Below are 12,462 nucleotides of genomic sequence, written 5' to 3'. Positions count from 1 at the left end.
TTGACATGCATCATGTTTCCTAATCCTCACAACCGGCTTATGAGGTTGCTACTGTGATTATCTGCTTGTACATATGAAGAAACCAAAGGCGGGGGAGGCTACATAACTTAACTTGTTAGATTCAAATCAACACTCTGAGCCACTATAACACGCTGGCTCCCAAAGATGGAAACATTTGACTACATTAAAAAAAAAAAAACCTTTAAAAATGCTTAAAAACTAAATAATAAAATGGACATTTAACTGTCAAATGGAGAAAAAGAGTTGCAAAGTAAGACAAGTGCTTAATATGGAAAGAGTTCTTACAAACTAATAAGAGGACACAATAAAAAAATGGACAAAGGTTCCTGTGGTCAGCTAAGTCTGGGGAATTCAGCACATCTTTCACATTCTTTTCCCCCAACAGTGTATCTAAGCAAATTCATGACTCTTAAGTTCCACACTAAAAACTTACTTTAGAAAGGGGAATCCTCTTACACTGTTGGTGGGAATGCAAGTTGGTACAGCTACTCTGGAAAACAGTATGGAGGTTCCTAAAAAGTTGAAAATAGAGCTATCCTATGACCCAGGAACTGCACTACAAGGTATTTAATCCAAAGATATAAATGTAGTGATTTGAAGGGGCACTTGTCTCCTAATGTTTGTAGCAGCAATGTCCACAATAGCCAAACTATGGAAAGAGCCCAAATGTCCATTGACAGATGAATGGATAAAGAAGATGTGGTATATATATACAATGGAATACAGGAAAAAAAAAATCTTGCCATTTCAAAGCATGGATGGAACTAGAGGGTATTATGCTAAGTGAAATAAGTCAATCAGAGAAAGACAATTACCATATGATCTTATTCCTTTGTGGAATTTAAAAAACAAAACAGAAGATCATAGGAGAAGGGAGGGGAAAATAAAACAAGATGAAATCAGAGAGAGAGACAAACTATAGGAGACTCTAAATCATAGGAAACAAACTGAGGGTTGCTGTGGGGGGGGGATGGGGTAACAGGGGGATGGGGATTAAGGAGGGCATGTGATATAATGAGCACTTGGTGTTATATAAGACTGATGAATCACTGATCTCGATCTCAGAAACTAATAATACCCTAAATATTAATTACATGAATGTAAATAAAAAATAAAAAAGATATTAAAAAGAATAAAATAAAAACTTACACAGCATTTTCCAAACCTATTTGAACAACATAGGCTTTAGCATCTGAATAATTACAATGCTTTAAACAGACTTTGAAGCCTGTTGAACTCTATAATAACCACTGCTTCCTCTGGTTTCTGGACTGGTAAGAGTTTCAACAAAGGAAATGAAATTAGTTTTGTCCCTGGTTTCTCAACCTAGACACTATTGACATTTTGGGCTGTGTAATTCTTTGTTGTGGGATTGGCTCAGGCACTGTGGGCTGTTCCCAGCAGCATCCCTGGTCTCCACTCAGTAGATACCAGATGCCAGTAGGACCAACCCCACCCCCAGTTGTGATAACCAAAATTGCCCCGTGGAGGCAGAATTCTCCTCCCTCCATGAGAACCATTGCTCTAGCCTGACTGATTTCTAAGCAACCCATGATCCTTCACATGATCACCTCTTACCTAAGTGCCCCCAAACTACATAGCGTCTCACTATATTTTGATTTCTGTGTCTTGTGACAGCCTCTATTCTTTGTTAAGAGAGTATCAGCCCATCTCTTTGGCTCTTTGGATCTTTCTTGTTTGCTAGAACTCCTTCTACCTCAAGGCACAGCAAACCATGCACAGTTCCCCAGACATGGAACTTCTTTCCACTCTCCTATCCCCTAGGTGGAATTAAGCTCTTTTCTTCAATCCCCATACTCACTGCACACCCTCCTATTAGACCTGTGACACACATTATACCTATTTATGTGCCTGTCTCCTCAATTCCTTGACAGCAGAAACTGGGTCCTATTTATCTTCTGGTTCTCAGCACCACGTAGGCACTATTCAATATATACAAACACAGGAACAAAATATAATTGATGATGGCAGCGGGGACCTAGGTAGATTTCTACCAACACTGAGTCCATTGGCAACCTCTTTACCAGTTTCCTCCTAGGAATGTTTTCTTTGCTGGTCTCCAGGAAGACCATCTTCCCTCTTGAGAGAAGTAGAAGTACCATGGAAGGTACCAATTTTGTTTTTCTCCCTCTCAGACATGAATATGACATCACCTGCTCAGTTGGCATGCCCAGGCCATTCCTGATAGTTTTCTCATCGCATACTGAAGGAGAAGAGCCTTTTTCCCTTGATGTCAGTATTTCTGCAAACCTCAGTTTATTCTAGCCAGTGACACTTTTTATCTTTGGATATGTGTCCTCCTTTCCATGGAGGAGTCCCTGTTGGGCCAGAGTTTCTCAGAGCACCCCCTCCTCTGAGCATTGCTTCAGTCTCTCTAAGTATCTCCTGTCTGGGATCATTTGAAGCTTGAGATACAGAATTTAATTCTTGGGAACACTTTACCAGAGTTGTCCAAGATGGTGGCAGGGGGCGGAAAGGAAAGGATGGGTTTGAGCAACGTTAACAAAGGCAAGTGAAAAGACCTGACAACCTATTAGACATAGAGTGGGGAGCCGACTTCCAGATTTTTGCTTTGAGACAATGGAGGGACTGGAGGTTCCTGCTGCAGAGACAGCCACAGGAGGAGGCAGAGGAGGAGGAAGGCAAGGAGGGGGAGAAGGCTCTCTGGGACTGTTAGAGTCTGAGGTTTCCATGGAAGACCAGCGGGACATGTAGAGGAGGGAACTGGATTTAAGAGCTGAGGCTCTGGATGAGAAATCCAACCTGGGGACTATTGGCACGCAGGTGACCTTAGGAGCTGAGAGTGCAGATAAGTGCACGTTAAAGATGGTGCAGCAAGAAAACAACACGAAGGAGACTGAAGAACTGGTGGAGACAGGAAAGCCAGGAGAGGAGCATGAGTTAAAGGCCACTGGAGAAGGAGTTTTGGGCGGAAGGGAAGACCAGCAGCTTTAAGAGATACAGGAAGGTCAGCCCCCATGAGGACAGTAAAGTGCCTGCTGATTCAGCAGCAGAGGGTCACTGAGGACTAAGGCAAGGGCAGTGTCAGAGCCCAGGGGCAGAGGTGCAGGAGGGCTTGTGGGGAGGGGCCGCAGGGACACAGACACAGCAATATGTCTAAAGAGGGAGTCCCTCATCCATCCGTTCACCCAACAAGCCGAGGGGCTACTGGCCCCCAGGGATATGGCAGTAAGCAAATAGGCAAGACCCCTGCCCTCACGGTGTGCCCTTTCAGGAAGATGAAGTATTTTAGAGGGAGGATTTCTTTTAAAGACGGTTTTTAGAATCATCACCCTTTGACAGAGAAGGCCAAGAGAGGTCAGATGGCAACTTGTTCAAGTTCACATGAATGTCAGAGCTGTGGGTCGTGCCCTGACCCGTCTAGCCCTTTGCTGCCTGAAGGGGATGAAGTTTAGGTGGGAACAGATGACACAGAAGGTATTAGAGGGTGGGAAGAATAAAGGTGCCAGGTGCAGGCTTATTTATCAGGGGGCTGGGCCTACTCAGATCAAGGTTTCTATTTATTTGAGCCAGAGGTTTGAGAGGAGGCCTGTGGTGCCCCCCACGTTTCCCCACACTCCCACCCCTCTTATTTAGGAGTAAATCTCCCTTTCCTGTGGACATCCTGGTTCACACGGTTCGACTGGCTGTACTCATCTTCACATGCGCTGGTTAGGGGATGGGCCCAGGAACCCGAGCAAGGCTGACCAGCCTTCCACTGTGGGGTTAATATAGAGATGCTGAAAAGAGCCATGGTCTTTCTTCCTCTGTGACAGTGAGCTTGGGGACCAGGGTAGGTCCCCAAGCCATCTTGACTATCTGAAGAAAACACCAGGCAGAGATAAACAAGGTCAAGAAATACAGGAAAATCTTTAAAAAAAAAAAAAAAAAAAAAAAAAAAAAAAAAAAAAAAGAAATACAGGAGACCGAGCTCTGATAGCATTGCTTGGCCTCCTGAAGCCAGCTCTGCGCAGACCTATCAAGAACTCTCCTAGACTTCTTGGTGGCTGGAACCAATGGATTCTCTTTCGCTTCCTGATTTGAGTTGCGTTTCCACACTTGAGGCTGAAAGGACCTGACCAATTATGACAAATATGTCAGCTGTGACTGTGTAACATATATGATTTACTCTTGCAGAAGCTAACTGACTCCAGGGCCTTCCTCCGCAGAGCCTTATGTGTTCACCTTCTAGGTCCTGGCCCCGCAGGTGTGGCGGGAACGTGAGTAAGACTGGAGTTTAGAGAGCCACCATGGAAATGAGGATGGGAACAAAAGAATCAGCATCTAGAAAATGATTTACATTCGTTGCTCTGAATCCACAATCATAGGAAACAATTAGCTAGCAACTCCAGGCAGGGTTCAGTGGGTACAGACTGAGCTAGAGAGACACTCATGGTACAGGAGCTTGGCGGGGGGTTGGCAAGGGGTGGGGAGGACAGGGTGTATCCTGCATCCTGGGCTCCTCCAACACTGTTCTGGGCCGTGGAGCCAAGGTGGGGCTGGCGGGGGACAGAGGGAGAGGGGAACAAGCAGGCTGGGGAGGCTGCATGGGTATGAATGTGGGTCTAAAAGCTGCTTCTCATACCTTTCCCATTCCGGCATGGGCGTGTCCCAGCTTGACCACCACAGGGAAGTGGGGCGCTGTGAGCTGTAAGAGACAAGAGGAAATCACTCATTAGCATCCCAGAGTATTGCCACGGAGAGACACTGGGCTCCGCCTGTTCTGTAGAAGATTCAGTCATCTGCTATTACCCGGAATCCCCACAAGAACGCTTTGACAGATGGTCATCCTGCTGCAGCTCCAATGCGCGAAATGCCAGCGATCTGGGCTTCCAAAAGCCCTGAGCACTTAAAAGCAGCCTGCCTGGGGCACCCACCGAGAGACGGCAGGGAGGAACAAAGCGACTGGTTTCGGATCCTGGCTTCACCACTTGTGCAACCTTAGGCGAGTTTTACATGATCTGTGGCTCAATTTGCTCACCTGTAACATGGGGACACTGAGTGTCCATCCCACAGGGTTGCTGCGAGGATCAAATAAATTATTACATGTGAAGCCTTTACGTTTTAAGTACCCAATGAACCACAGCTTCGTGGCTCCCACCATGGTTCTGCCTTACATTATCCCTCAAAAACCTTCATGTATCTTGAAACACACTCCCTCCCCCAAGCCCTCTCCAGGCCACCCTATGAGGTTTCTTAATAGTGGTCATGCCACCATGGGCGCAGGCATGTATTGGCTGCACCCTTTTGGGCACTGTTCTGGGCAATCGCCGTGTATGATCTCCCTTCGAGAGCCATGCTACTTGTCTCGCTGTTCCCTGTAGTGTCCTTAGCTCCAGGAACATCGCCTGGCCCAGAGAAGGTGCTTGGTAATGAAGTCTGTGCTTCATTCAAACCAGTCCTCTCAGCAAGACCTAGGAGGCATGCATGCTTCTCTTTAGAGGAGGAGAGGGGCTCAAAAGATTAGGTGCTTACTCAGGACCATGGTCACTTAGCTGGGAAGTGAGGGCACCAGGTTCAAACTTAGGCTATGCATTTCCTCCCTTAACTGTTCATATGTTGTTTGAGATGAGTTTGCTTGGTGTCTACAAGTCTACTTGGAGATGCTTGAGGGTAAAAGTTTTCCCTTCTAATTATTTAGTAGTAACTTCAGTCCCCTTACTTGGATCTACCTGACCATGGGTAATCATGTTCCACTCTCTGGGCCATCTGTCCTTGATCCTGGGTTGTCCCTGACAGTGCTGTCTGTACTGACTCTCTGGCTGCCTTGAGAGGAAGAAACTGGCTCTTCTCTCTTGGTGCCCAGAGTCTAGTCTGACATGGAGGTGCTGCTGTAGGTGCTTTGAAGGGTCTGCTGTGGGTCACAGAGTCATTCAATGGGCCTCATCTCATTGTAACCATGCAATGGCTCCATGAGGTAAGCAGGGAAGGTTTTTAATCACCATTTCACAAAAAGGAACTCTGAGACTCAAGGTAGGTGCTGGGAAGGGGTGGAACTGGGGCTTAAAGGTGGGCCTGTCAGACTCTAAGCCTGATGTGAAAGGTTTTCACTAAGATCTAGCTCAGGGCTTCCTGTAGTAGATGTTGAATAAAAAAATTTTCCCCTTTTTGATGCTGATTTTTAAAAAAAGATTTATTTATCTGAGAGAAACAGAGAGAGAGAGAGAGAGAGAGCGAGAGAGCATGAGCACACAAGTGGGGGAGAGTAACAGAGGGAGAGACTCTTCAAACAGAGGCTCTGCTGAGTGCAGAGACTGACATGGGGCTCGATCCCATGACCCATGAGCTCATGACCAGAGCTGAAACCCAGAGTCAGATGCTCAAATGACTGAGCCACCCAGGCAACCCCAGGCTATAATTTATCATGTCTTCGTGCTTAGAGAGAACAAATGCATCTTTTAAAAAAGGCCAATATTTGATTTTGATTTCAAAAGCAGTATGTACTCACTATGTAAAAAGTTTGGAAAATGTAATAAAGTATTATGTTGTTATTATACAGAAGACAATAAAGATCATCCTCAGACTTTCAACAGAAGTATTATCTGTTGGGTTTTTTTTTTTTTGACATTTTATTTTACCTTTTTGGTAAATTTTATTTTTTCAGTGTTCTAAGATTTATTGCTTATGCAACACACCCAGTGCTCCATGCAATACGTGCCTTCCTTAATACTCACCACCAGACTTAACCTATTCCCCCTACTCCCCTCCCTTCCAAAATGGTCTTCTTTTTTTAAAATCCACATTTTTTTTCTTCCCATTTGTTCTACCTTGGGAGTATACTGAATATCCACTTCTGCTTCCTGCTCTTTCCACTTACTGTTCTGTGCTAAGCATATTCCTGGTAGTGATTACTTGTCCATTTAATAGTTATTACAAAATATTTCACATATGAAAAAGACTTAAAGAGCATTATCAGGGTCATCACCCCACTTAAGAAATAAGCCACTGCCCACATAGATGAGGTCCCTGATAGACTTTCTTACTGCACTCCCTTCTCTCCCACCCAGAGGTAATCATCATGATATGATTTTATTTATGATATGTTTATTATTGCCTCACACTTATTCATATTTTAAGTATTATTAACATATTTTAACTATATGATTCTCAAACAATATACAGTACACATGTTTAAACTTTATGTAGTGGTATCAAAACAAACTATTTTTGATGATCTTTTTAAGCACATTATGTTTGTGAGATTCATGCATGCTCCTCTATACGGCTCCTCTATGTGGATTAGATTTTTACAGCTACGTAGTATTTTAGTATATGAACACATTACCATTTGTCTACTTCCTGCTAATACACATTTAGGTGATTTCTATTTTTCCAATAAATGATACTAGTGCATCCCCCCTGCATGTGCAGGGGAGTTTCTCCAGGGCACATGCACAGGAGCGGAATTGCTAGGGCTAAGCAACGCTCTTCTCAGTTTTGCCAGGTATTGCCAAATTTGCTCTCCAAAGTAGTTATACTGACTTACGCTCTCATAGGCAGGGAAAGAGCCCCCAGCACCTGAGGTTTAAAGAATTAAATTTTACCAACCCAAGGGATGTGAAGTGGAATGAATGGGTGCACTTTCACCAAGTGGCTTTCGTTCCCCAGAAGAGTTGTCATACCCAGCCATTCACTAACAGACTCCGGACACCTCCAGCCGTCCAAGAACTGCCCAGGTCACTTATGGGGCTTTATCTCTATCTCATTTCAAGCTGGAGCATGTGGGATGGGGGAATGGGTGTGCTCTGTCTTCCCCTCCACTTCTTCTGGCCTCATTATCTTCCCACATGCTGATGGGTACTGGAAAGAATGTGGGTGTTGGAGTTAAACTTATTCTCTAATCTGGGACTAGATATCTAACCTTTTTAAAACTTAGTTATTGGATCTGCAAAATGGGAATGATATTGCCTAGCTTACTTGATGCTTGTGGGAAGAAGAAATGAAATAAGGAATGTCATACTGCTTAGCACCCAGGGGAGGTTCAAACTCAAAGTGTAAAGTAGGACTGAGGGGAGGAAGTTGCTGACACTAGTTCATGGTAGTAAGGACAGAGGTGAAGAAAGGCTGGATGAAGGAGGAAGGAGAGCAGAGGTTGCTGCTTGGCAGTATGTGATAGTATGGCAGGGGGTGAAATGAAGTCCAACAAGGGAAATCTAAAGGAACTTAGCAATCATCTTGCCTAGCCCCCATGTTTCCATGTGGTGGGAAGTAGAATTTCTAGGAATGCTCCCCAAGGTGTCCCACTCTAATCTCTGGAGGCCGCAAATGTGATTAGATTGTTATACAAAGCCATATAAGGATTGTTTTATGTTAAATGGCCCATGTGACCCTAAAATATGGAGATATCTGGGAGGATCTAATCAAATCACATGAGACCCTAGGAGTGGAGTACCGTCTCAGGCTGGTTTCAAAAGGGGGAAGCAGAGAGTCAAAGCAGGAGAGGGATTCAGCACACTATTCCTGCTTTGAGATGGGGGTACTTGAGAAGGAATGGGGGTAGCCTCCCGGAACCAAAGGTGGACCCTGTCTGATAGCCAGCAAGGAAATGGGGGCCCTAGGTGTACCTCATTGCAAAGAACTGAATTCTGTACTGACAGGAATGAGCTTGGAAGGGGATCTTGAGCTCCTGAGGAAACGCAATGTGCTGGCACTTTGATTTCAGCTTATGAGACCCTAAGCAGAGCACCTTGACATGCCAGCTTGGACTTCTAATCTACAGATTTGTGGGATAATAAAGAGATGTTCTTTTTGACAGCTTAGTTTGTTAGAGCAGCAATAGGAAACTAATACATGTGTGTGTCCTCCTAGAAACTGAAGCCCAAAGAGTAAAAGTGATTGTTTTCATGCCCCACAATAGCAGAACGAGAAGTCAAGCCCATAAGTTTTAGGACACCTGGTTGACTCAGTCAGTTAAGTGTTTGACTCTTGATTTCAGTCCAGGTCATGGTCTCAGGGTTATGAGATTGGGCCCTGCACTGGGTTCTGTACTTGGCGAGTTTTCTGCTTGAGATTCTCTCTTCCTTTCCTCAGCCCCTACCATCTCTAAAATAAATAAATAAATAAATAAATAAATAAAATCTTAAAATAAAAAAGAAGTCAAGGCCATGAGTTTTGACTCTCAATCAAGCACTCTGTCTACCAAGGCACACTTCCCTGGGGACCACACGTGTATCTAGGGCACAATAAATTCTTCTAATTATAATGATTCATACAATAATATTGAATCAAATGAATTCACTGATTGGAGTGAGAAGTACGTGGCTGACACTGTGTTTTATGCTATGCAGGACACAGGAGATAGAGCCAAAATTTCTTGTTTTAGAGAGGTAGACTTCATGCCCAGTGTGGTCTAGAGCAGGGCAACTCACAATTCTAAGATCAAGACTTGAGCTGATAGCAAAGGTTGGACACATCACCTGACACATGGACTGAGACACATAGGCACCCTGGGAATAGCATTCTTTTTAGAACTGGATGGGGAGGCTCTAGGTGTTGGAGAGAAGAAAGAGGCAATTTGGGGCCAGGTTGCTGGGGGCTTTCAAAGCTGAAGGCAAGAGTCTAGATCTCTTGGATAGGCAGTGGGGAAATAGTTCAGATCTGGAAAAGGAGAGTGACCTGCTTGCTGTAGGAGAGATAGATTGTATTTGTAGACACTAACAAGCCATAGACCAATTTGGAATTGATTACAACTAAACCAAGTACCACTGGTTGGGCCGGGGCTGGCCTGGGGATGGTGGAGAAAGAGGTGATACTCCCGAGTTTTTCTTTTTTCTCTTTTTTTAAAGTGATGCTTTAAAAAATTGAAATAATAGTGTTCAAATGAGCATAGAAATCCAAGATGAGGAATCTCCACAACCTCATCATCTAATCAAGTCAGTGTTTGTATTGGTCCATATTACTTTATAATCCTCATTTATATATCCAGTTAAAAAATGGAATGTTCTGCAATAATCTTAGAGGTAGAATTTGACATCTATCTTCTCACTTAACATTATACCCTAAGTTTTTCCCTCCTATTTTGCCATGGTATTTTTAATTTTTCTTAGATTCCCTCCCCCATTCCATTGGGCTGGGGATCTCACCTGCCTGGCATGTCTAGTGCATACTCCTGCCCATTGCTTTTTATCCTTAAACTTTGCAAATATATATATGGTTGAGGTTGTTCTTTGTTTTTTATAAAATGGTTCTTCTCACTGAATATCAGGCCATGTACACTTCTTCTCCCACCTCAGTAGGTATATCCCTAACCCAATAGTTTTAAAGTTTCACAATATTCCACAGGACACGGGTGCTGTAATTCTTTGGTCGTTTCCCTATTAATAGACATTTGTGTAACATTCTGTCTGTCTGTCTCTCTTTCTCTCTGCTACTACAAACAAGACTACCAAATATCTTTGTACAGGTATCCTTACAAACAAGTGTCCTAATTGCAAGGACCTATTTAGCCAGAGGCTTCCATCAAGGTTAAAACAATAACTTTGTTTAACCCTTAAACTGTCCCTGCTCCCCTTCCCCCAGGGGCCTTACTTAAAAACAAGTCCCAGAAACCAGCCCCAGGTAACAAAGCTCAAATACAAGGGTGGGTCAGGCCAGGTGGAGACATCCGATCAGTGGGGGGATGCATACTGTCTTCCTAATCACCAAGGAGTATGGGCCCTGCCCTCTGGGCACCTTTTGGGCGCCAATCCTAACCAAGGTGTGATAGGCTAGTTCAAATGTCTACTAGGGTAAATTGTAATTCAATTGGTCACCTAGCATCACTGTGGGGTTTCCTCTGTGTGTTACAGTTTCATTGGCCACCTGTGCGTGGCCAGGCCCAACCGCATGGCCTTTGCCCTTAAAAGCTAGTCTGTGAAACAGAAAAGGATCTCCCTCTCTGTAAGAGGTGCCGCCCTGGCCGGTCAGTTTAATTCTTGATGCTTGGCGTGAAATAAAGCTTTGCTTGACCTTCGCTTTATATCAGTCTTGCTCCTTTAATCACGGACCCATTTTGGGGGGCATAACGCTAATTCCTAGAAGGCAGGCCAAGAACTTTTCAAGGGGAAAAGTGCCAGAATTTGAAGACATTCTGGTAGGTTTCTCAAGGGGTTTCTAAGGGCTCAGGAAATGAAAGTGGGTGCAGCCCACCATACAATCTCCCAGGCTAATGACAATGGCATTTCTGGAGTGTCTTATAATAGCCAGGAATGGTACTGGGCACTCTACATATGATAGCACCTTCCTTTCCCCATGAGACAGGTAAGAGATCAGAGACAAGCCATTTTCCCAAGGTCAGGCAGGTGAGGAATGGTGGAGCTTCTCTCCCCTTTCAAGCTCTTTCCCTTCCCTAGCTGTTCAGCTGTGTTCCAAGGGCCAGTCCCATTTCCACTCATTTGCAACAGGCCAGCCCCTCCCCTAACACAGGTCACGGAGGACAAAAAACATCTTGTCGGCTATTTTCTCTCTTCTCTTCCCAACAATAGCTTTATTTAGTCCCCTTGGGGATGGGAGGCCGCACCAGCCTCTGGCAGGCTCCTCGTCCATGCTCACATGCCCCGGGGGCCCCAGAGTTCAACACTGCCCAATGGCGTGAGAGGCCTGACATCCTGTTAGAAGAGGCAGATCAATTTTTGAAACCAGAGATCCCCACCCTGATAAGGGCTCTATTCAGCAGTCTCCCAAGAAGCCAAAATAAGTAGGGGTGGCCCAGCCATCATGCTGGCTGTTCTCTTGGTGGTGGTGGGGGGGGGGGTGGAGTCAGAGCAGCGGGAGCCCAGATTAGTACTATAGCACTCTCTTTAAGCCATGGAATTAGAAAGCTGGGCTCTGAGGGGCCTTCTGCAGCTTCCCCCAGAAGGAGGCAGTTCTCTCTGCATTCATGAGTCTCTGGAGATTTAAACACTTTCAGTGTCCAGTCCTGGCTAAGTATGGAGAAAACAAGGCCAGAAAGAGTCTGGAGGAGGAAAAAAGTCAAGGACTAAAGAAGCTTGGGAAGATTTCAGTGAGGAGCTAGGTGTCCATTTCATGCCTATGAGCCTCCACCTGATCTAGTTCTTGCTTCTTCTGTTTTGTTTTCTGTGTTTCCCTCCTACCCACCCCAACCTCTGCCTACTAGTTATGTATTAACCCACAGGACTTTCAGTTCTTTACTCAATGGGCCACACTCCCTCTAGCCACAGGGCCTTTGCACATGTTGATCTCTTTCTCTGAAAGACTCTGCCTAATGATCAATAATATAATATTAATTCAAATCAATTCAGTGGACACTAGTTGAGTGAGAACCATGTGGCTGGCAAGTACTGTGCAGGGCACGTATTAGATTGAGACAAGGCCAATCCCTTCTCATATTTGGTGTCTCAGTTGAAATGCTCTTTCTCCAGAGAGTTTTCCCCTGGCCACTGGTCTAAAGTGGGTGTTTCTTATTGTCTTCTCTATTACATT

The 12,462-nt window shown here is 44.7% G+C and overlaps 1 protein-coding gene across 2 annotated transcripts in view; it reads right to left on the bottom strand.

Annotated features, from left to right (window-relative positions):
• The window catches only part of SYN3 (synapsin III), a 449,385-nt gene that overhangs the window by 69,384 nt on the left and 367,539 nt on the right, over positions 1–12,462 (bottom strand). For both annotated transcript variants that reach the window (XM_032346464.1, XM_032346465.1), the window contains exon 7: positions 4,628–4,690. In XM_032346464.1, coding sequence (XP_032202355.1) covers positions 4,628–4,690 — 63 coding nt within the window. The remainder of the gene's footprint in view (positions 1–4,627; positions 4,691–12,462) is intronic.

This window comes from Mustela erminea, chromosome 6 (assembly GCF_009829155.1).
Source record: "Mustela erminea isolate mMusErm1 chromosome 6, mMusErm1.Pri, whole genome shotgun sequence".
NCBI lineage: Eukaryota > Metazoa > Chordata > Mammalia > Carnivora > Mustelidae > Mustela > Mustela erminea.
The sequence above is the reverse complement of the archived record's forward strand: the minus strand, read 5'-3'. Positions and strand labels throughout refer to the sequence as shown.